We start from the raw sequence: 24,162 nt of genomic DNA on the forward strand, positions 1-24,162 counted from the left end.
ATTTAAAGCGAACTCAAAGCCGGTGACGCATTGTGTTTATGGCGCGCAGTTTTGACGGCTTTGATACAACTGCTCTTTCTTTTCGTCACATGACTTAGATGTTGAGAAAGATGCTGAGGGAAATACGAAGATGGCGTGTTGTGGGAACATTTTTTGTTGCCAATGTTGTGCAGGTGAAGGCGAGACGCGGACACCCGAAGAATTGGTCAGTAATGATTATATTAATTTGCATTGCATAATTGATGTATTGCGTTGAGCAGGTATGTTAACCTTGTTGGCGTGAGCTGCTCCCTTGTTGTTGGCCACAAGTCTCTGTTGTCATCAGAATCAGATATACTTTATTGATTCCCTTGGGGAAATTGGGTCACGTTAGAGTTGCTCCCTTTCTAAAATAACATTTAGGCCTATAGAATAATCTAAAAAGTGCAAGAAAATAAGAAGTATGTCTAAATCTTTGAATACTACAATATAAAAAAAGGTTAACACAACAAACCTACACTATGTAGGTTTGTTGTGTTAACCACTACACTTTGTATACCCCAAACAGTGAACATATTAATGCATAGAAATGGGATGCAAGGATAGTATAAGTAATATCTATTTTTGCTAGTTTGAACTGTACAATATGAAAATATCCAGGATTAGTGTCAGAGTATACCACAGAGTATTGCACTGTTTATTTATTGAATTCATGACGTGACTGCTGAGGTTTCGTTCCACTCCAGGCCATCCTAGGGGAGCTCAGGGAGGAGGAGGAAGAAATTCTACCCAGAAAGGATTACGAGGTAAAGCTACTCACAAGAAAATGCAAGATGTGATGTGGGTGATGGATAGTCTTGTGGCTAGGGGTGTTTCAAACTCAGCCAAAAGGTTCTGGGCTTGAACCCCAATGTCCATAAGTCTACCTTTTGACGTCCATTAGTAAGATCCAATGCTCTTTGGACATGTTTTGTCTTAACCATAATACAATTAAATAGTAGCCTTATTTGATTCTGTTAGAGTCTGGATTATGACCGCTGCATCAATGAGCCATATGTGGAGGTTCTGGAGGGATTGAACAACAAGGTACACCCACTCTGCTCTAAATGATTACATGTCTATCAAATGTCAAGTTACTTCATTGCCTTGCTCTTTCAGTAATAAAACATCTCTTCTGTGAATAGAAAGCCAAGAAGTATGAAGCAGTGCGGTGGGTCCTGGTGTTTGCCATTGGAGTCACGGTTGGCCTGGTATGTCCTGAAATAGGTTTCTCTGTTCAGTCCTAGCTTTTTCATGAACCAACCGAAAATGGTGTTCATAATCTTGGTGTTGCTGGCTCTTTCAGGTTGGCCTGTTTGTCGATTTCTTCGTACACCTCTTCACCTCAATCAAGTTCAGCTTGGTGGGACATTGTATCCTTAAAAACGTCACGATTTACACACTCCATCTCATATCCAAGTTGGTATCATGAGTAAGGTGGCAGGGTCATTCCGGGAGTGGGATGTCCAAACCCCCGAGTTTTCTTAACTGTAGGCATCCTGGAGCAGAATAATTGCACACTTATCTCAGATCCAGCCGTAGATCTGAAATAAGTAGCCAGTCTACAACGAGTTGATTTAAAACCTTTACAGACAGTGTACTAGTGCGGGCCAATTTTGGTGTTTTCTGTTAATAGCCAATTATGCCCTTATGGATCCTGGCATCCAGCAACATGATTGGTCCAAACAAATAGAAAACGACAGAAATAAATGCCCCATTCACTCAGATCATCCAGAAAATGTCAGACACATTTTCTTTGGAATAAATCTTCTAGACTACAGTATGTGAAGAAACGTTGAACTCTGGTATGTATATCGCCACCTGGAGGTCTACCTTAACCTTCGTCTGTGTAGCCGTGGAGGTGTGCAGTGAGAAGGGCTGTCTGGCCCTCTCCCTCCTGGAGCTGATGGCCTTCAACCTGACCTTTGTCTTCATCGCCAGTATGCTGGTCCTCATCGAACCCGTAGCAGCAGGCTCGGGAATCCCCGAGATTAAAAGCTACCTGAACGGGGTGAAGATCCCCGGGATCGTCCGCCTACGAACGTTCCTCTGCAAGGCCGTTGGGGTGCTGTTCACCGTGGCCGGAGGTGAGGATGTGGCTCGGCCCACCATCTGTGGTTCTGCTGTTTATAATCACCTTGTACATGACAAATAACCCTTTATTGTTTGTATAAGCACTTCTTTCAAACAGATAAGCTAGGAATGTGTAATGAACATAGGGTTTGTGATGTTCTGCGAAGACATGTAAAACCATGCAACCGATGTAGTACACACTGGTTCTTTGTTCGTAATACTTGTCTAGTAGCAATCTTCTGACTGTCTTTGTTTGACCAATCAGGGATGTTTGTGGGGAAGGAGGGACCAATGATCCATAGTGGAGCTATCGTGGGGGCCGGCCTCCCACAGGTACTGAAGGGCCTTATTTTACTGTTGGTTGGACCCATGAGGTTGTTGTCAACAGACTAGTATTGATAGAACGCTAGAGAAAACACAATAACATTACTTTCAATTTGTTAGAATTGGAATTTTGCAAATTACCCATGTCGTTTTTTAAAGTTTACTGTTCAAATGTTGTCTGTCTACCCATAGTTTCAAAGCATCACTTTTAAGAAGATTCACTTTGACTTCCCCTACTTTCGCAGTGACCGGTAGGATGCATACACACACACACAATCCTCTTCCCCTCCCTTGTTGTATTGGTTATTGGTAATTATTTTCACTTGCTTTTGATTCGATGTGTTATCAAATAAAAAGAAAGATAAAATACACTTCGTTTTTGGAGGCAGCCATGAGGCAGTTCTGGCAGCGCTACAGTACTTGGACCTGGTTATCAACACTGGGACCTGGTTCTGTTGTGGGCCTGACATGTGTGGCCCTACAGGGACAAGAGAGACTTTGTGTCAGTGGGGGCGGCGGCGGGCGTGGCGGCTGCCTTTGGGGCTCCTATCGGAGGGACCCTCTTCAGCCTGGAGGAGGGATCCTCCTTCTGGAACCAGGCTCTCACCTGGAAAGTGGTACGCTTTCGGCTTTTATTCGGGTGTGTCTTAAAACAAGTAAGCTGTGGATTTATTTTTAATAAAGATATCCGACTTGGGTTGCCTTTGTTTTACATTGCAATATAAGGAGAAACAAGTTCATAAGCCATTCAGAAAGGTCTCAAAATTCAATTATAATAAGAATAAGAATAATAAGAATAAGAATCAATTATCAAGAAAGCCTTTATACAGTTAATATCCTCATCCGCATCGTCATCCGCTTATCCGGGGTCGGGTCGCGGGGGGAGCAGCTCAAGCAGGGGGCCCCAGACTTCCCTTAATAATAATAATATAATTTGCTACAAAGCATAGCAACAGCCTTTCAAGGTTGGCATCCTTGGCCAGTGATGAGTCAAGTAAAATGTTGAATAGTGTGTATATTTTTAAGGATAATTAATTGAAGGACAACATTTATATTATTATTCCTCCTCCAGCTCTTCGGTTCCATGTCTGCAACGTTCACCCTCAACTTCTTCCGCTCTGGGATCAATTTCAACAAGTGGGGCTCCTTCCAGCTGCCCGGTCTGCTGAACTTTGGAGAGTTCAAGGTAGAAAATATTCAATTTCCTCAATGACTTGCTGATAATGAACAAAACTTGCCCTAAACCAAGCAAAATATTTCCATGACACTATATCTTTGTTTCTATATTCATTTTAGTTTTATGCGTCACCATGCAGTTTGAACAATTTAACCAATCTGTCCAATAAGGAAGTTGAAGCCGGATATCACTATAAATCTTGTCTTGGTTTTCGTAGTGTCTTAGTTTGATCCTCCAAGACAACTCAATTACACACTTACCCCCCCCCCCCCTCCAGTGCATGGAGGGAGATAAGACGTGCCACCTGTGGACGGTGGTGGACCTGGCGTTCTTCGTCCTCATGGGTGTGGTGGGGGGGCTGCTCGGAGCCCTCTTCAACTGCCTCAACAAACACCTCGCCAAGTACCGCATGAGACACATCCACCCTAAGGCCAAGTACGTCAGGTGTGTTCCCCTTTCTTTCTCTCTGTCTTATTCTAATTAACATGCATATTACCATTAACACACACACACACACACACACACACACACACACACACACACACACACACACACACACACACACACACACACACACACACACACACACACACACACACACACACACACACACTGTGTGTGAGATCAACCTAGTGTCCAGTCATCTTGCATTGCTGATGTTGGGTTAACATTGGATTCCCTAATTTTTTAAACTCACTATTGCAATGTTTCTAACTTTGGTCATCTAGATTCCAGACAATAAGCTCATTTAACACAGTTGCGGGAGGATTTCTTATCTAGATCATGATATTTCTAGGAAATGCAATAGATTGTTAACAAAGATGAGGACTTTATTATTCCTCAGGCTACGAAAAAATATAAAAAGAAAAAATTTAACAATATTTATAATTGTGTATATATATATTTTATTTCTATACCTTCGTCTGCTCCAAGATTAAATTTAACTTAACAGAATTTTAACCCTACCTCTGGCAGAGTCCTGGAGAGTCTGTTGGTCACCATGGTGACGACGTTGGTGGTGTTTGTGGCCTCCATGACGCTAGGTGAATGCCGAGACCTGAGCCCCCCCTCCCACCGGAACGGCTCCATGATGGTGAGCTTTACCTCCCTGTCTGGTGCCCCCTCACTGGGCGAATGTTGTACTAATGCTGGGCTTAGCCACCAGTGGCTACTACCTAGCGCACAACATTCTTGAACACAAGAGAAAGGGATAAAAAAAACTCTTGATTGAATGTAGTTATTAAGTTAGGTTGGCGTGTTATATTTCCCCCAGCATATGTTAAAAGGTAAAAAAAAAAAAAAACAGTTTACGGGTTCAGGGAGTACACAGCTGTTGTTTGACGGTGGCAGTGTTTGTTTCTGCCGCTGTCTCCTCCCAGCTTGGCGGGGCAGAGGACATCAACTCCACGGTGCGCAGTTTCTTCTGCCCCAACAGTACCTACAACGACATGGCCACACTCTTCTTCAACCCCCAGGAGGCGGCTATACACCAGCTCTTCCACCAGGAAGGTGAGCGCACGCATGCACTCACTCACTCACTCACTCACTCACTCACTCACTCACTCACTCACTCACTCACTCACTCACTCACTCACTCACTCACTCACTCACTCACTCACTCACTCACTCACTCACTCACTCACTCACTCACTCACTCACTCACTCACTCACTCACTCACTCTCGTTATCCAGGGATATTAATGCCACCCTTTCAATGGCAAATATCAATTCCCAGTACTTTTACATGTATTTTCTGATTATGTTATTGATTAAAGTATAATAACTTCAATTATGCAGTATTAAGTTTTATTATATTGTGTTACCTATTTCCAATCATATATTTGCCTGTAATGTGTGTAAGTGTCTGATGCTGCAGGTCTCTCCTGAGAAAGAGATGCTCAGTGAACAATCAAACAAATCAGACCAGAACAGAGTCCCGTCCCGACAGTGTCGTCCGTGAAGACGTTTTGGACAGCCTCTTTTTGTTTTGGTCCACAGGAACCTTCAGCCCGGTGACGCTGTCGGTGTTCTTCCTGCTCTATTTCCTGTTGGCGTGCTGGACGTACGGCACGGCGGTCCCCAGCGGCCTGTTCGTCCCCTCGCTGCTCTGCGGCGCCGCCTACGGGCGCCTAGTGGCCAACCTCCTCAACATGTAAGAGGGGACGGGAATGAGATGACCCCAGATAAGATGTTAAAGGGGACAAATTATACCACCAGGTGTTACAATTACAATTAGGGCATTTAGCAGACGCTTTTATCCAAATTGACGCCAGAGTCGACCATGAAAGGTGACAGCCAGCTCGGTAGGAGCAGTTAGGGTTAAGTGTCTTGCTCAGGGACACATCAACACTCAGCTAGGAGGAGCTAGGGATCAAACTAGCAACCTTTCGGTTACAAGACAATTGCCCTACCTCCTGAGGTGTGAGTGTGATTATTAATCAACACAACATCAGCTCGGATGTTGAGGTTCTTTTACCTGAGTACTGCCTCATCGCTATCTCCTACATTAACTCTGTTAACGCAAAGTCAATTTAGGAGATTTTCCCGGATCGGACCAAGGGAGAACGCAAATCCCTGACGAATGATCATCAATAGTCAAACGAAATGTGAATGTTGCTGATAGATTAGGGGCCAACTCTGTACCTTTTGCTAGGAGTTGAACATTCTAATCACTACACTGCCCCGGAAATCATTCTTTGATTATTCTCAATGTGTTCTCAAAAACATTGGCCCTTGCTTCCTCAAAATGCAGGAAGGAAGTGCAGGATCTGGGAGTGAAGCTCCATTATGAATCTGAGAGATTATAAAGTGTGCCCATACAAGTGCTTATGGTTAGAACAAGCTAGTCCCATAGCTGATACAGTGTCATCTTTCTGTCCAAAGCCTTTAGTTTCACAGGGGAAACTGAGAAGCTGAGTTTCTCTGTGACCTCCCATGAACCACACACACACACACACACACACACACACACACACACACACACACACACACTGTGGAATCTGCTGACAATGTGATTGTCGCTTTCTGTGGTACCACAGAAAAGTTGTATTTAACCTCCTTCCCACTGTGTACACACACACACACACACACACACACACACACACACACACACACACACACACACACACACACACACACACACACACACACACACACACACACACACACACCTAATCAAGGCTTTGAGCTTCCCTCGACTGTAAGTAAGTTGGGACTTGGACAACTAATGAGGTTCCAGCTCCTGCCAGAATCTCTGCATTCTCACCTGCCACTCCTTGCTTTCTCTACCCTCATATTTTCAATATAAATGTACATCTAGAAATGAATACTTCTATGAAGACATTGGGTTGCATTTAGTTGCTTAAAGTTTGGTTGTCGAGGAACCAATGGAACCTTCTAGTTATTCATCTTTTAGAAACAACCAAACATGTTTTTAAAGTCTTCATATGAAGCATTTTGATATCTGATATGTGTAGACATAATTCATCCTTCAGCTCCCATGCCTGGACTATTCTGGTCTCTTGGATACCTTTTGTCTGGGACATCTTGCATCCCATTCCACTACATGGTGGCCCACTAGGCCATCACGTCCCCCTCCCCCCATGTGTAATCCAAACGCTGCTTCTGCACCCTGGCACGTTGCCTGTTAACGATGTTCCACGAGCGGGAGGATTTGCAGCTGCCCTCTCTGGCACCTCCGTGCCTCTTCTTTTATCTAATGGTGTTACCTCCCTCTACCTGGGAACTCTACAGGCGTAGGAAAGGTACTTGCAGGCAAACGCTCCTTTTCTCTGCCCTGTATGACCTTCTCTATACCTCTACACTCTCCTTTTCCGTCATTACCACTAGCTACCAGTGCTTACGTAGTCAGTTGGTTGGTTAGTGACTTAGTGATGGATTTAGTTCATTAATCATTCGTTTTGGGGTCAAAGTCCACATACTGCTTTGTTTCTGTTTTATGAGCGGTCAAGAGAAATTGTCACATCTTTTTCTCTTTCATTTTCTCTCTCGCCATAAGAAACTTTGGGATGAACGTGTACTCGGGGACCTTCGCTCTGATTGGAGCAGCCTCCTTCCTTGGGGGCGTGGTCAGGATGACCATCAGTCTGACTGTCATCCTCATCGAATCGACCAATGAGATCACATACGGCCTGCCAATCATGATAACACTGATGGTAGGTATCAAGACGTTATGTTAATATCTTGCTTCGATAAGAGGAGTGTCTGCACGTCTGTTTCATTAAATTTTCTCGCCCAACCGTTCATCCGATTAGCTTCACACTTGGCGGTAGTTCTGCTGAGGACCAGAGGAGTTGCAGTGTTGAATGTGAAGATGTTTGTTGAGTGGTTCTCAATAAAGTGGCATGCAGCAATAAGGTGGCCAAGCAATTGGCCCATTCCGCACAAGTTGCTCTGTATTAGAGAGCATTTATAGTATTTTAATTTCCTATGGTTTTGGTGTGTTTGCCTTGCAGCGAGGTAGCTAAATGGACAGGTGTCCTCTCCACCATGCGTATAAACTCTCCTTGCCTTGTGTTTCCCAGGTGGCTAAGTGGACAGGGGACTTCTTCAACCACGGTATCTACGACATCCACATTCACCTGAGGGGCGTGCCTCTGCTGGAGTGGGAGACAGAGGTGGAAATGGACAAGTACGCTATATTGTGCATTATTATACTGCCCCCTGCTGTACCGGGGGGTTGGAAAGGCTTAGAATTGTCCGTCATTGTCCTTTTATTAGAGCTATAGTGTAGGCATTTATTTTAGAAGACTTCTAAATGATAAAGTTTGTTAAATTCTTCAGCAATCAATATAATTGATTTTCTTTCCACACACAATTTTTCTTCAGATTATGTCCAACAGTAAATCTGTTGTTCATTGACCCCCAACCTCTCAATTCATCTCTATCCGTCTCCTCTGATAGGCTGACGGCCAGTGACATCATGGAGCCCAACCTGACGTATGTGTATCCGCACACGCGTGTCCAGTCTCTGGTGAGCATCTTGCGCACCACAGCCTACCACGCCTTCCCCGTGGTGACCGAGAACCGGCCCAACGAGAGGGACTTCATGAAGGGAAACATTCTGGTCAGCAACAACATACACTTCAAGGTAGGACATCTTGGATCCACTCTGTGGTCATTTGATGCAGTCGACATTTTGGGTCCATTTTTTTTCATGTGTTGTGTTTTGATGGTGTTTTTGATGTTTTAGAAATGTAGCTTCCTAACAAATATTGTTCATTTATTCCGTACATTTCTACTTTGTGATGGTTTATTGTTAAGTACATATTTTATGTGTGATCATACACTGGTATGATCAATTCCTAAATTGGTTCTCGTTCTTGAACTTTCATCATTGGTTGTCGTCGCCTCAGTGCGCAAAGCTGTTTCATCTGTAGACCACCAGGGGGTGATGGGGAGCTGTAGAGAACCCAAAAAGTCTCCGACTTGCAGGAGAAGGTGTCACCCAGATCATCACCATATTAAATAAAGTCATTGATTCTCAGGGATGGAACGGCAAAGACCTTCCCTTACTCCTGAGCACACCTTAGCCATAGGGAGGTCAGCCTCGACACTTTTACACTTTGAAATCAAGGCTCAAAACGTATGTCTGTTAGCTTTTAAGCTCTTTTGTTTAAACGTATGTCTCTACGGTTGTTTTCATTATTTTAGCATCCTGTACTTTAATTTACAATTATCTTTAAAATGGTCCCCTTGTCATGATTGTCCTCTTTTCTTAATGTCTTGATTCCGGCTGATGTAAAGCCCTCTGAATGACCTTGAGGGGGCAGTACAAAAGAAACCATTGACAACCAACGTCCTGTCTGTCACTTCCTGGCGCGCAGAAGGCGAACATCGTGACGCGTGCGGGGGAGCAGCGGCGGCGGTGCCAGTCCATGAAGTCGTACCCGTCCAGCGAGCTGAGGAACGTGTGTGACGAGCAGGAGGCGGCCGCCGACACGGCCGCCGTGGCCGCGGCCGGCGCCCAGAACGCCCAGGAGGGCGAGGACATGCTGCAGCAGATGCTGGACCGCAGGTGGGCCACGCCCCCTTCAGCAGTCCGACTTTATTGATATCACACTCTAGGCGCAGAAAACGGTGTGTGTAAGGTCATCGACAACAACGAGAGCAAGGAATTGTTTTAAAGGCCAAAGCGTAAGGCCTCGTCGGGGCGGACGGGACGTAATGTTCTAGAACAGGGGCGCCAAGTACGTCGATCGCGATCGACTGGTCGATCGCAAAGGTAGTGCAGTTGTGCGACATTCCCCCAAAAAAAACAAATATATATTTTCAGCCATTTGTGAAACTGCTTGAGACTAGTGTCCGGACTATGCAACCCTGGCTGACTCCATTGGGTGCAAGTCATCAGAGCATGTACTAATTATATAGAAATAAATATATGTTTAGCACTTTTTGAATGGAGGTCGATCCTTTTGATCTGCTCATTTTGAAAGTCGTTCACAAGCCGAAAAAGTGTGGGCACGCCTGTTCTAGAATCCTATAGCTAACTAACTAAACTGACACACGCAATATCATATCACACGTCCAGAGTCCCCGCCGTGACTTAACACTGCTTCACTCACAGGTTTTAATGTGAAGGTTGTCTGTAACTCTCCTCGTCTCCCCCTAACCTCGTCACCAGGTACGTGCCCTACCCCAACCTGTACCCCGACCAGTCCCCCAGCGAGGAGTGGACCCTGGAGGAGCGCTTCAGACCGCTCACCTTCCACGGCCTGGTCCTGCGATCGCAGCTGGTCACGCTGCTGCTGAGGGGTGCCTGCTACGCCGAGAACCAGTCGGTAAGGACGCACACGCACACGCACGGCGCGGACGGATAACTTGACTAGAAGAAGCACGCGCATGTTCTCAATCAGTATCTTATTGCATGCATTTTTATTCATATGTTGAACGTTAAGACCATATTATATTTTTTTCAAACTGTTTTTTGTTATTATTAATGCAAACTGTTTGTTCTCTTGTGTTCGTTGCTTGGGAATGCTGAGCCCTGAGTTTTTGCTTGTGTGATGTTTTTATGTTAGGTTTAGCGCCTGGCCTTGGAAAATAATTGTGTACGCAGAATTCAAAAAGCTGTATACTAGATGTTTACACATGAATACATTGAAGTGTGGACATGGCCAGAAGGCTGCTGCTGTCTGAGCGTACAAGACACCAGCCACTCTAACCTGTCCTGCTGTGTGCCCTCTGACCCCAGAGTGCCACCCAGCCCAGGCTGTCCCACGCGGAGATGACGGAGGACTACCCCCGCTACCCTGACATCCATGAACTGGACCTGACCCTGCTCAACCCCCGCATGATAGTGGTACGCTCCAGACCATCCCAATCCATACACTGGATCAGTCCATTAATGGTCCATTATGGGTGCGGGTCTAGTGTTGTGGTTGGAGTGGTTAACTATCAAAATAGGGTACTGGGTTTGTCCCAATGTCCACAGACCACAACCTTAAGGTGTCCTTAAGCATGAGCCCCCCAACCCCTGCCAGCTCTTTAAAGGGGTGATTTCATGCCACCAGTTGTGTGTGTGATTAGCCATTACAAGTCGTTTTGAAATCTGCTTTCCCTGTGTTTTAGTGATATCACGAGTGTGAGTGTCCACCTAGATGTATGATGAATAGATGAGCGACTTTTGCTACGATCCACTGGGTAGGCTGGTAAACAGACCTACCCAGCATACAGCTAGGTGGTCACGCCCACTTGTGATGTCACTTGTGTTCTCTTTACATTCAGTACATCTCCTAAATAACCAGAATGTTTCACCAGTGTTTTCCTGTGTTCACTTCCGCAGGACATCACGCCCTACATGAACCCGTGTCCCTACACCGTGTCCCCCAACACACACGTCTCCCAGGTGTTCAACCTCTTCAGGACCATGGGGCTCAGACACCTACCGGTGGTCAACGCTGTTGGGGAGGTGAGTGCTCCTGTCTGGGTGATGCCAGGTTATATAGACCCTGTAGGGGGCCGGACCATTGTAGACCCTGTAGGGGCTGGAGGTGAGTGGTCCTGTCTGGGTGATACCAGGTTATATAAACCCTGTAGGGGATGGAGGTGAGTAGTCCTGTCACAGGACTAACATTTTTATCTGAATGTATTGTAACAGCCGCTTAAAACTATGTGTGTAAATTCTCACGCAACTGTGAGGCAGTTTCATTAGACTTAGTCTGGCGGAGCTTAGAGTTCTAAAGCTCTACCGGATGTACCAAACTGTCAACAACTCAACGACTCAATTAAAATAATCCTACATAAATCCAGAATGGCGTCAATGGTTATGAACCAAAGACACTTGAGATGCAGTGGACGTCGTGGTCCAGGAATATATCTCCTGTCTCCTGAATTGTTATATTTATTGAATAAACATTATAGCTACAATTGTGAGTGAGTTTCAAAGAACAGGTTGCACTGAAACATACATTTAGGTTTGTGTTTACAAACACAAAGGACAAAATATAGGGCAAAGTTATTGCAATATTCCGTGTGTGGGGGTGTACATTAAATATTTAATTCTAATCCTGCTTCCTAACCCGCCAAATCTAAGAGAGCGGCCAAACTGTTTCCCAAAACAAAGCTATAGAGAAGGAAGTAAAATGGTGAAGAAATCCTTCTTGAGCTATGATGAACCACTTCCCCAGTGTGAGCTGGCCCTCTTTCCTTTGTTTCCACACAGATCGTGGGGATTATCACCAGACACAATTTAACCCACGAGTTCCTCCAAGCCAAGCTCCGGCAGCATTACATCACCATCTGAACACCTGGCCTCCTGCATTTCCAGATGTTCTCCTGAGCTCCTCTCTCCAAACACGCACGGTACTTAGACCCCTTGTGTACGCGTTAGACATGACCGTTTCCCTGACGTTATGGGGGCTCGCGTGACCACACCACCAGACAACTTTAGACTTCCACTTTCCTCAGCGAAGGGCGAATGCTATTCTATCATTTAAATAGCACGACATGTGAAGAATGTTTCTGCATTGTTTTATTCAAAGGGGTGCACCACTACTCGTATTGGCTTCTGGGTTATCATTATAGATATAGGTTATCAATATAGATCAATAGATACTGGTACATATCCCTAATACATTTAATTATCTAAAATCACATACCACATCCGATTTCCTGATTTATGCTTCTTTAACACATTGCTATCTCTGTATGAACGGGCAGATAACACTGCAGATAATTGTGTGTGGGACTTTAAATTGGTTGCTCCCCTCCTAAAATGTGGTGTTGTGCATCCCAAACATTATTTCATTTGTATTATAACTGCTTCATTTCAAGCTTTCAGTTTTCGTTGTTCAATAGCATAGCGAATATTATTGGGGGTCAACACGCACTAACACTAACTGTTCTACCAAAGTGAAGTTATCCTACACTTGAACTTGTTCCTTTTTGTCTTCTCCCTAATCCTAATAACCTAAATTCCCCTGCGACTAAACATCATAACCTCGTCACTGTAGCACTTTTAATTATGATTTTTTTATCTGTAAATATAATTTTGCATTTGCCGTGTCTGTGAAGGGGAATGCAGTTGCACTAATAGCTTGCGTCGCTGTCGCAATGCGGGCCTTCAGCAGAGAGGCTGGTCTTTTAATAACAAAAAGGGGCTCTCTCGCCAGGCGGGTTCACCTTGAGACGGCCCAGTCCAACTGGGTCGCTGTGCTCATTAGCAGCCTGTGTGCTGCTGAGTGTGGCAGTGGACAGAGTGCTCCCTCCTCTGAGATAATGGCAAATGTATTTTTGTTCTGTGTTCAGGGAAAGTGTACACAATGTGTTTACCTGTCTTGAGGGATGATCAAGCCATGGTGCTTTTTTGTTTTGTTGAATGAAGGAGTTGTGTGAGTTAATCACTATCCTTAAAGGGTGATTCAAAGGGGAAACGTTTTGAAGCGTGTAGCATGTTTCCAGTTCCCTTGGAAACGTCAAGCGTCTACTGAAGGACACCATTCAAGCAGTTGAGGTGATGAATGTGGTGTCATTGTAGTGATTTTTTTATTTTAAGACTAGACTGTAGAAGGGAAATGAACAAAGGACGTAGGAAAGCGCATATACTGTGAGAGTATTCCAGAAAAACGACCCTAATGGCACATTTAAGCATCAAACATTCCTTATGTATCGCTTATCCTCCTTTTGTTTATTGAAGATATTTTTAGATTATTATTTTTTTAATCAGTTGACATATTATTTAATGTATTTTTGATGTGTAATTCACACACACATTTGAAGTACAAACCAACAAACGCAATCCCTGGAAAATGGTGAGAAATACTCTAGCTGTATAGTCATCCATTACTTTGAATATGACTTGCATTTTATCCGGACTATGTGGTAGTATCTTAGTATTAAAGTCTCTGGTCGTGACTGTCAAGGGATTACAAGACACACACATTTAAACAGGGAGGCCTTATTCAAAGGACGTTGAAGTTTCCATTGTTTGTGGAATACTTGTGTCTTACATGGTGAACCTGCCTTGGAGGTTGAGTTGTTGCGCTGTACTCGTTGTGGAATGGAAACCAAACTCGGGGCCAAGAGCTTTTTAATGTACAATAAAACAAATGCAGAAATTTCTGTCTCATGCTTTTCTTCCACCCTCGAAGGCTTTTGTCATGCATACAAATTTGGTCCTATTCAGCATTTGCTGGATTTCTAAATGGTGATTGTACATGGTAAACACTTTTATCCAAAGCAGCCTACCGTGGATTTATTTTCCATTGGATCCATGTCATTAGCGAGCGAGGTGGGTGTCAGGGCATCTTGCTCAGAGATGCCGACAGGTAGATTGCAGACATTGGGGATCGAACCTGGAAACTCCAGACAAAGAGACTATGGTGCCCTGAGAAATGTTTTTATTCTTGAATTAAAAATTACATTTATAAAACTGCCGTTAAAATAGCAGCATGTGAACATATAACATCAATGTACTAATGCAATACTGAGTTGTTAGTTAACATGTAGTATACATATTCTCTGAACACGCTCAATCAGGTGCTGCGAGGTCTGTTCCAGCTAACTGTTTTCCACATTATGCTGATGCTGGGAGAGCAGCCAGCCTGGCTGCTAATCAGGCTAATCTTCACCCAGGGTGGAACACACATTTAAACCCTGAGCCCTCTGCATCAGGCACCTGTCACCTTTTCACTTCTTTGGATAAAAGTAATTATTAAATAACTGAACTATAAATAAACGGTATGGTGGTCAGATTCCCACAAATTAAAAGCACACCTCCAAAGCTCTGTAGAGTTCAGGTTTGTACAAAATAAGTTCACATCCAGTCTGGACTGTAATGTTAAAATAAAAGCATGTTCTGAACGGTTCAGGTGTCTGCAAAATAAAAGCGCAGCCGGTCTGATCTCTCCCAGTTGGCTGTGTCTGGGTGGAGGGTTAAAATGGTGGGTAGAGTCTGAATGAGTGTAGAGGTAATAGGACCTGACAGCGGAGCTCTGCTGGCTCTCATATGGCGCTAAAGTATGGTGACACCTCAGCTGTGATGGCTGCCAGGAGTCATTATACCCCCACCCCATTAATGTCCACACTGCTGTCTGCAAAGCATTTTTCACACCATGAACTGGTCACTTGTTGGGTATTAATAGAACGGGTCTATTTCTGACATTGAGATAATACCACTGTTGTGTCTTGCTTCAGGATTGACGTGAATTGAACAGGTGTTTCTTATTGCTTGTGGTTGATCCATGTTTTGGATATTTACAGCTATCAAATTTGACTATCTACAGAGGTGAGCCGAAAGAATGATTCCGAGATCCTTTGTATTTATTTTATTTTCAAATGTACAGCCAAATGTCCAAACCACACAGATTATTCAGAAAAAAAACACTGTTTTACATTCAGTTTACTTGGAACAATTGCAAATGGAAAAGATGACCCAAACTTATTTAAAAGCATATTCCTGAAAACCTGTGTTTTGAAATGCGATTTCAGTCGCATTTACTACATGATATCATCGAAGTGTTGTCAGAGCAGAGGGTTGCCAACTTCTAGATAAAGAGAGTGAAGATCGTAGAGACAGTGAAAACGTTCTCTGATGCACCTCTCAATCATTCAGCCTGGAAACAGAACATAGAAAAACGTTAAACATAATCTTTCAGTCAAATCATGTTTTTCATATTAAAAGTATCATGATTTCAATCCCCCATTTCAGGTGTATATATTAAAGCTGCTATTAAGAAGTCTGGTATATCACACTACTGTTTTCGTTCAATTGGGTTTTGATTGAGCGTCATGGTTTCAATGCATTCGGGAACATGAGCGAACATTGAGACCCAATCCAAACATGATTTTATCACTAAAAGGTGGTTGGGATTTTTGCAGATTGCAGCTTTAAGTGAGAATAGGTCAGAATGAAACACAAATTAATATAATTGCAGCTACTTATTCCCTTCGTCATTTGCCACTGCTGCCGTTACCTCTCCCGTTGTTGCACCCGAGGCCGCTGCTGTTCCCAACGCGGTCCATCCGGCCCCCGAAGCAGGCCGACGTCCGGCTCCTAGTGGCCATGAGCAGGTCCTGCAGTCGGCTCCTCAGGGTCGCCGTCCGGCCGTAGCCCCCCGCAGCGGGCTCCTGGGGCCTCTCTGGGCCGACCAGGGCCCTGTCTGGCCCCTGGTCGGCCCCGTCGTACTCCTCCTCCTCCACCAGGGTGTTGTCTTCTGGGGCCCCGCCGGCCAGCGACTCCTCCAAACGCTCCAATAGAGACTGATGTGATGGAGGAGGGATCACGTTGTTATTAACGTTAGACAGGTTTAAATCTGACTATATTCTTCCAATTATGAACTGCCTCACTATTGGGTTGTACACTTTCTGAGCTGAAGTTAAGTTTGAAGTTATCTTTTAACCTTTTTCATTAAACAGTTGTAGAGCATTTCAGAAGGCTACAAACTCATTAAAGAAGACTAGTGTGTGTTTATGAACCCTTGCATTGCTACTATCTTAAAGATGTATTTTAGGCACTCATTGACGCATGGCCTTTGAACAATGTGAACAAGCCCTGCGAAAATAATGCAATTGCTCTAATTACAGTTATTAATATGTTGCGACGCTGTAGGGATAATTCAAGTTCATAAACATCTCCCAGTCAGCCAGTTCCTCGCTGCTCTAGTTCTGTCCTTGAGGTGGAAAGAAAGACTGCACTCATAGAGGAGTTTTAAATATTTTCTTTCCCTCAAAATCTTTTCTTTCACCAAAATAATTCTGATGAACTCTTTGGACAACTTACAATGGTTTCTCTGTTTCAAATCTTGCGACGTGAATTTATTAGTTATTAACATGTGCCTTTCTCAGTTTGATGAAACTAGAGTGAGGGACGTGTGAGGGAACACAGTTCCTGGGGTGGGGATGGAGAAGTAGCCTTCAGGATAATATCACGGCGCTCCTTAAGAAAGTCACTCTTGACTGTCAGACATGTGGTGTGGCTTTTGAGCTGACATCATTACAGAAGAGAGTGCATGAAAGCCATTCTAACGCCTGTATATCTATGATAGGAGAGTTGGGGTCTTGACCCTTTATAATCAAATAGTCCTTATAGGGATTTGAAAAGTGGAAGTTTCAAATATTTCTAAAGCTGCTTTATACTGGTTACTACGACATCATTTACATTAGGGAATTCAATTATGTTATGTCGGATTTTCTCACATGTTGAAAGCAACATAGATCCAATATTTACTGAAGGATTTAAATATACTGACATTTCTGTAAAGAAATGCGGCTTTAGAGTAACTTCTTGTAAATTCTACATACTCGACATACTTAAGTACGAAATACTTATGTCAATAAGTACAAACACAATGGATGGGATTCTTACAAATCATAGAAGTACCATGAAATGTCTCTTTAAATTGAAATTCGTATTCAATCTTAGTGTACACTCGATTATCAACTGGTGGCTCTTCGTTAGGTTTTGGAATAATCCCTATTTTTCCCTAATTATTTCTTAGTTTCTCCCTGGATTTGAATAACCGCCTCGAAACCAAACTTCACCCCTACCATTGAAACAAAACATGTACACACAAAAAACACCAGGTTCCCAAAAGACTGGTTCCTGGTCTTACCTTGAGCTGGGCTAGGTCCCCTGTGGTAGAGTACGGTCTGGGCAGCGCATGGCCCCGGGCCCCCAGTCTGAGCTGACACAACAGGGCCAGCAGGCCCCATAGGACCGCTGTCTTCATGGTTTAGTCCTGGTCCACTGGCTTGTCTGGCCAGTGGACCGCTGTCACCAACTGCTTTATACCGGCCCCAAAAGGTGTTTGGTTAGACATCATTTGGCAGATTGTCTCGAGTGCATTCCAACACCTTCCTAGCGATAATCCACGCCAGTCACATGGCTTTTTTTTTTTTAAGTGAGGAAGGCTGGTGGGTGTGTGCGTTCTTTGGCAGTGTGACTGGTTGCCGCTGGTTACCTCAGTCGCTACATGAGTCGCTACATACCATAGTAGGCTGTGGTCTGCTCAGGGAGAGGGTGGGGCTTATGTTTTTGTTATTGTGTACTTATATCATTCATCATTACCTCGATAATATCTTCATTATAGTGGTTCCATCATGATTTAATCGTTATATCGTGATTTTATCTGTAATATCGTCAATGTTTCAATTATATTGTTGTTGTATCAGCAATATGTTATCGGTTTTAAATTCATTTTATTAGCTAAATCCTCATTATATCGTTTAAATAATCATTGTATTGATTATAGGCCTATTGTCATTGTAATGGTCTGAATGTATTTCAAAGATTTCAGCAATGATTACAGCTTTTGTTTTGTGGTTACAAATATGAGTTGCATGACAACCATATACGTCAGAATCATTAATTTGAGGCTACTCCTCTCTTTGGGTGTGTGTGTGGGTGTGGGTGTGGGTGTGTGTGGGTGTGGGTGTGTTTTGATCAACTGCACTCAACTTGTATTTGCTTGGGGTAGATTTATAAATATCAAGTAGAATATGCCAGACTATAGGACCTATTTCATTTAATTTGAGATACATTTTGAAAGTCTATGTTATTTCGTGGTTTACGTAAACCACGCGTTATCAACGCGTTATCAACGCGTGGTTTGGGGTTCGAAGAGAGATCGGGCGGAGCCGGAGTCTCTACTATCGTTGCGATCTGTTCGCTGTCCAAGGTGCTGAAACTTTTTGTCGCCGTTCTTTTCCTTACAGTCTATTGCTCATAGCCATGACTTTTGACGCAAGATGTAGGCTATGCCTATTCTTTCACATATTAATCCATGTCTCTTCGTTTCCCACATATTTAGAAGTTTGTAGCGGTAGAATAGCCTTGAACTCGTAACGTGGCCTAATATTTGTATAACTTTTTTCTTCATCGTAAATAGCCTAATTAAGTGCAGGCTCTTTAACAAAAGGGGAAACCCCAAAAACAACAACAACACTATAATGCATAGATGTAAACATTTATTAATGAATTATTAATTACCATTCAGCAGTAGGCATATATCAAGAGCATTCACACATCGTTACACATTCATATTTGATGTCAGGACAAACAAAGTAATAATAAATATAATTAAATAAATATGCTATGAATAAAAATAGGCTATTCTTTGGTGGAGAGCTTGCAGGGTTTTCATTTGTTCAGACATCATCTTGTCCTTGAAGCTGCAACAGAACAAAAAAATGTTTCGGTTATTTTCCATTTCTGAATTGAAAAAGTAGAAAAGTGGAAAAGTGGACACCAGGAATGTAAGGAAAATAAATGAATAAACAATGTGATTGTACAGGATATACTGGCGGCTATCCCAAATCGCTCCTTCATAGACCTTACATAAACGAGTCCACCACAAAGATCAACCAGCCCACTTACTGAACCTGCTGGCGGTGTTGCAGCCCAGGGAGCTCATGGAGCCGATCCGGTCCATTCTCCCGCCGAAGCAGTTGGACGACTTCCGGCCGGAGTCGTTGTTCCGGACGGACTTCAAGTTCTTGGCCGAGAGGAACTCCCTAATGGCGGCCTCATCCAGCCTCGCCTGAAACTCTTCCTGGTCGCTGTCCGGCTTAGCGGCTATGTCGACGTCCAAAACGTCCTCCCTCTCCATGGGCAGTTGATCCATCCTTGTCTCCGCCGGTAGAGACTCCTCTAGTCTGCGGAGTAGCGTCTGCAATTCCAGACAAAATATATTATATTTCAAAATTATATCAAATAAAAGATTTGCTACCTAGGTTGAGTTTATTGGTCGAATTCAACAGCAGTATTGTTACACGATGATAACTCTATAGGCTTACCTTTAAGAGGTCAACGTCATTACCGCCCAGGCCGGTGTTGACGGGATGCGATCTGAACACCTGCAGGTTGACGAGCAGACCGAGGCAGAGCAGTGAGAGATGGGACAGTTGCATTTTGTCTTCTGTTTGTTTGGTTTCTGTTCCCTTCGTGTCTTTGCTCGGAGGCTTTCTTGGTTTCTGACCCTCGGTGAGCATGTTTCTTTTATACTGAAGTTCGACATCCTCAGCTATGCGAGGAATTGGGTTCGCATTCCTGACACCTGATTCTGATAAGGCGGCCCGTCGGAAACGGCTCCTTTTAAAGCGTCGACCGTGTGAGAGGATCCACAGCGATGACATAGTGACTTCGATACACTGCCAAGAGGATATATGTTTTGTTTTAGAATAATACGTGCACCGTACACGCTCCACGGAGCCCCAGCCCCCGCCCTTTGAGTGTGACATTGTTTCACGACGTTAAGTGGCGGGAACGTGTTTAGTAAACACGTGGGGTCAAGCGAAGGGCACCGCCGTATCGTTCTATCAATTCTAAATGTGGCAGCGCGCACGGTGAGCTCATCCACTCGTCCTCGAGTTCCCGCTCTTGGTTCAGAATGCGCTCGAGACTGAGTTGGGTCATCACTGGGTTGGCCCCCCGCACGTCCGCTGGTGTTTACACCCCTGTTTAACAGGCGGATTAAACACTTGTGCATTGATTTGAGAGTTAATAACGTTTTATTTTTTTCGTTTATTATGTTTGTTTTTGGGCTATACATATTAACCTATATCTTTCATTTTATGTTGTAATATGTGTATCATTGCTACTTTGGGAATATCTACGCCTGTAAGTGAATTTAAACGTTACATTGTCCTCAATTCTCTCCCTTCATTTCAGTCTGGCTTTTGAGTCAGTTCTTTGAACTGTGTAAATCTAATTCTAGATATTGTTCTGGGCATAATTGATTGTGTCTAACATGTGAGTAATGTTGTATTGATATAGAGGCGTTTTCGAGGTTGAATAGGCCTTTAAAACATGCAGATGGTTCAGAGATGCTATAGGCCAATTTACTGTTCACCTCGAGAAATGGACAGTTTATCTCCTAATTCCAGGCAGATGACAAGGAAAAAGAGTCCACCAAATAGAGATTTATTCATTCAATGCTATCACAAGAAAAAAAGGAAATTGTAATTCATGAATAATAAAATCGACTAGGCTATGTATTATATTATACACAGTATTGTGATGTTTATTTAGCGAATAAAACGTTCTAAAATCTGTCATATACGTGCGTAAAGGGCCTTTTACGCACGTGGCGGACGAACCCGATCAGCTTTAGGGACTACGTGTTCCTTCCACGATCGTTACGTTTTATTATTGTTTTTTAACATAGTCAACATACAATTATAACCAGCACTTTGTTGCGGATGAAACCTCCTTTCCCTGTTTGAAGTGGCCTGTGTCTGCTCCACGCTGAATCCTTGCGGTTCGTGTCACACGGTCACACCGTTCCAACGCTGTGAGGTCAACGGAGAGCGTGTTTTTTCCACACCTCCCTCGGGAGGTTCCCGGCCGTTCGCTCACGGGTATCTCCAGCACCATCATGAGCAGGCAGGCGTTCTTCATCAATAAACTTCCAAATGGCTGATATGTGAGACACGTATACAAAAATAGTATAAACTCAACCCTGGGCCTATACTCAAGTCCCTTTGAGGAACAACTAGCCTACTTGTGTTTCATTTGAAGCGTGTAATAGGCCTACCCATATGTGCAAACTAATAATTCTCACTTTCTCGTTTTCAAAAGTTGTAGGCTCTTGAGCGTTTCATTAAAATAAAGAGAGAGAGGGAAATAGATAAGCATGGCTACTACAATTCAATTCGTCCCTCCGTTGCACCGTCTTCTTCAACGTAACGGAAACCCGATCATATCTTATTATTATTTTGATTTTGGAGAGACGTGTCTTTTATTTTTATTTTAACCGTAAAAAGTGAGAGCTAGATTGACTGGTGTGTCGTTGGGACTAAGTGACGTGTAAACACACACTAGCGCACATAAATTGAAGAACTCTAATTTCAAGACTAATGATCATTGGAGTGATGTGTTTATAGACCAATTGTTGTGTTTTAAGATCATAGGCCTCAGGACTTTACCTTGCCAGAATGACCATGGAAACGCATTCAAACAAGGAGTTGCAAATATGGATGTGTTTTATAAGTCATATTATAAAAAAAATAACCTTCATAAACATTAGGCCTATTTGAAATAAGTTATACAAAAGTAACAAAGAATGATTGCACTCACACATTGCAAAATATTATGCAAAATATGTATTTCACTTCATTACAGACAAAATTCAGGTCTTGCCCAAGTCATCTTACAAGAAAATAAATAAATACATTTATAATAACAGCTAGTCTTTAATCTTAAATATGAAATGAAAAGAGGGAAATCATGCAATGAAACCATCAAATATTCACATATGCAAATGATCAGGCTTCAGTAACGTACACGACCAACGCCCCTTTGTAAACGTATCGATTATCGCATCGAGTATCGATTTACATCCACGTCCACCTCCATCTCTCTCTCTCTCTCTCTCTCTCTGTGTCGTAGCTTGCGAGCCTGCCACACCTGTTGAGACATCACAAAAGGGTTTAGAAAACAAAACTAAAACTAAACACACATTCGTCCAATCCGTCCACTGGTTTTTCGTTTCCAGGGCGATATCTCCTTACCTCCTTCGGGCTCAGCAGCCCATTCCGCTGAAGGATCCGATCCTCTCCAACCGGACCCCGAAGCAGCTCCGGTGCCCGCCCTTCTTGTAACGGTTCCATGAGCGCTTGGACGTCCTTATGACATCCTTGAGGAAACGCGCGATGGCGTTATCTTCCAGCGCGGAGTTCGTCGCGTCCTCCGCGTCCCAAGGCTGCTCCGGCCCCGCGGCATCAAACCCGGGCTTTTGCGCGTTCTGACCTTCCCCCGTAGCCCCGGATTCTTCGAGCGTGTAATAAGGCGCGTTACTTTTCTCTTCCAAAAGTTGCGTCAAACTCTGAAAACGGAACGAGAAAAACATGTGTTACAATACATGATATTAAGACATTTCTTAAGTGGAAAAAACAATCGAAGTCACCTAGGTAACTTACCTGGAGATTGAAGACGGGTTTTGCAGTTCCTAAAGAAAATAATACAATTGCGGATAAACAGCAAAACGGGATATGAGAAATCATCTTCATGCGCGTTTCTTTCCGTTTGACGACAGCGACTTGCTTGTGGAGACAGTGCGCCCCGTTGCTCTTTATATCCACAACGTTTCGTCACCGTGATGTGAAAAATCAGCAAAGCGTGACAAATCTTCCCTGGCCCGTGTGGGCGTGGAGTTAATCTCAGTCCACGCTTCACCTCTATTGACATATGGTTACTGATTGGATGCTTTGGTGGCTGTTACTACGTACGCCTCATTTCTACATTCAATTGGAAATGTCACGCTCGACATTCATGAGAGCCCACTCTACTATAATCGTGGAAGACCTACCAAACAACGTCTACATTACTTCATTATTCCTTTAGAGTTATCAATTCATACTGAATATTTAAATAACTTTCCATATCAAAGGTCAATGGTGTTTAAATAAATCCCTCAGTTGCCTATCAAGCTTGTCATTAGCAGGTAGCTAGAGGCTTGAGGAAACATGCAACATTTAAAAAAAGAACATTGTTTATGGGTGAAAGATGCTAAAGCTCTGGGCTACATAATACTTATTATTGTTGTTGTGCTACTGAAGCATAAAGCACAGGGTTCCTTATTACAACTACTACTACTGTAGATGTGTGTTTCCATGTGAGTCCCGCTCTACGTTACATAACGGACTGATACCTCCTCTTGACCTGCTGTTTTATTATTTTAGAAACGCCAACCGGATTTGGGTTTTGGTTTTGTAAAGAAGATCAGGTATTTTGGCCATATATTATTATTATAATATATATAATTATTATATAACACTGGTACCCCTTCTGTGCATTTGAATCTTATGAAATTTATAACAAACCGTGATATGGTTGTTATTATTAATCACTATTGTATACAATGATATGGTTCTTGAATCTTGAACATTGACATTGAAGAGCCCCAGTCGTACCACTGACGTCCCCCGAGGGAGGGTCCACCCAGGGAGCTCCATCGGCCCCCCGGCTGGTACGGATAGAGCGTCACAACGGCCTGTGATGGCTAATCAACATCCCCTGGTCGTTAAGTTAATCAGCAGGTGCGTTCCTCATCAGCCTTCAGCAACAGCACCTTATTTCACTGCAATAATAAATAGATTGTCGCATATAGACG

The 24,162-nt window shown here is 43.5% G+C and overlaps 4 protein-coding genes across 5 annotated transcripts; 1 reads left to right on the forward strand and 3 right to left on the reverse strand.

The window, feature by feature from the left end:
• The first annotated feature begins 99 nt into the window (after positions 1–99).
• Positions 100–14,169, forward strand: clcn6 (chloride channel 6). 2 transcript variants are annotated; one of them, XM_030357589.1, is made up of 22 exons: positions 100–205; positions 726–785; positions 1,000–1,065; positions 1,164–1,229; positions 1,325–1,391; positions 1,872–2,105; positions 2,357–2,424; positions 2,608–2,666; positions 2,900–3,032; positions 3,488–3,601; positions 3,870–4,036; positions 4,568–4,685; positions 4,972–5,101; positions 5,591–5,744; positions 7,611–7,767; positions 8,137–8,243; positions 8,516–8,702; positions 9,439–9,629; positions 10,236–10,392; positions 10,806–10,913; positions 11,397–11,522; positions 12,276–14,169. In XM_030357589.1, exons 1-22 carry the CDS (start codon positions 131–133, stop codon positions 12,354–12,356), a joined length of 2,625 nt encoding a protein of 874 aa, XP_030213449.1. In that variant the 5' UTR covers positions 100–130; the 3' UTR covers positions 12,357–14,169. The 2 variants fall into 2 exon arrangements, with proteins under 2 accessions (XP_030213449.1, XP_030213451.1); XM_030357591.1 differs by having other exon boundaries at positions 3,870–4,027.
• Positions 14,170–15,355: 1,186 nt separating this feature from the next.
• Positions 15,356–17,814, reverse strand: nppa (natriuretic peptide A). The gene is made up of 3 exons (XM_030357592.1): positions 17,665–17,814; positions 16,027–16,312; positions 15,356–15,666 (listed from the first exon to the last, which is right to left on the reverse strand). Exons 1-3 carry the CDS (start codon positions 17,779–17,781, stop codon positions 15,662–15,664), a joined length of 408 nt encoding a protein of 135 aa, XP_030213452.1. The 5' UTR covers positions 17,782–17,814; the 3' UTR covers positions 15,356–15,661.
• A 1,187-nt stretch (positions 17,815–19,001) lies between these two features.
• On the reverse strand, positions 19,002–20,056 carry nppb (natriuretic peptide B). The gene is made up of 3 exons (XM_030360406.1): positions 19,847–20,056; positions 19,428–19,719; positions 19,002–19,222 (listed from the first exon to the last, which is right to left on the reverse strand). The coding sequence occupies exons 1-3, from the start codon at positions 20,039–20,041 to the stop codon at positions 19,206–19,208; spliced, it is 504 nt and encodes a 167-aa protein (XP_030216266.1). The 5' UTR covers positions 20,042–20,056; the 3' UTR covers positions 19,002–19,205.
• A 1,959-nt stretch (positions 20,057–22,015) lies between these two features.
• Positions 22,016–23,198, reverse strand: nppal (natriuretic peptide A-like). The gene is made up of 3 exons (XM_030368056.1): positions 22,970–23,198; positions 22,562–22,875; positions 22,016–22,457 (listed from the first exon to the last, which is right to left on the reverse strand). Exons 1-2 carry the CDS (start codon positions 23,057–23,059, stop codon positions 22,573–22,575), a joined length of 393 nt encoding a protein of 130 aa, XP_030223916.1. The 5' UTR covers positions 23,060–23,198; the 3' UTR covers positions 22,016–22,457; positions 22,562–22,572.
• Between the last annotated feature and the right edge of the window lie 964 nt (positions 23,199–24,162).

The sequence above is a fragment of the Gadus morhua genome, chromosome 1 (assembly GCF_902167405.1).
Source record: "Gadus morhua chromosome 1, gadMor3.0, whole genome shotgun sequence".
In the NCBI taxonomy this organism is placed as follows: Eukaryota; Metazoa; Chordata; class Actinopteri; order Gadiformes; family Gadidae; genus Gadus; species Gadus morhua.

What these genes read in the sequence shown, in the direction of transcription:
- nppal (XM_030368056.1), bottom strand. Translation starts at nt 23,059, where the DNA reads ATGAAGATGATTTCTCATATCCCGTTTTGCTGTTTATCCGCAATTGTA. An exon ending in AACCCGTCTTCAATCTCCAG is followed by an intron (nt 22,876 to 22,969) that starts GTAAGTTACCTA and finishes TTCCGTTTTCAG; the next exon opens with AGTTTGACGCAACTTTTGGA.
- clcn6 (XM_030357589.1), top strand. Translation starts at nt 131, where the DNA reads ATGGCGTGTTGTGGGAACATTTTTTGTTGCCAATGTTGTGCAGGTGAA. An exon ending in TGAACTTTGGAGAGTTCAAG is followed by an intron (nt 3,602 to 3,869) that starts GTAGAAAATATT and finishes CCCCCCCTCCAG; the next exon opens with TGCATGGAGGGAGATAAGAC. An exon ending in ACAGAGGTGGAAATGGACAA is followed by an intron (nt 8,244 to 8,515) that starts GTACGCTATATT and finishes CTCCTCTGATAG; the next exon opens with GCTGACGGCCAGTGACATCA.
- nppa (XM_030357592.1), bottom strand. Translation starts at nt 17,781, where the DNA reads ATGAAGACAGCGGTCCTATGGGGCCTGCTGGCCCTGTTGTGTCAGCTC. An exon ending in GGGACCTAGCCCAGCTCAAG is followed by an intron (nt 16,313 to 17,664) that starts GTAAGACCAGGA and finishes CCATCACATCAG; the next exon opens with TCTCTATTGGAGCGTTTGGA.
- nppb (XM_030360406.1), bottom strand. Translation starts at nt 20,041, where the DNA reads ATGCTCACCGAGGGTCAGAAACCAAGAAAGCCTCCGAGCAAAGACACG. An exon ending in ATGACGTTGACCTCTTAAAG is followed by an intron (nt 19,720 to 19,846) that starts GTAAGCCTATAG and finishes CTGGAATTGCAG; the next exon opens with ACGCTACTCCGCAGACTAGA.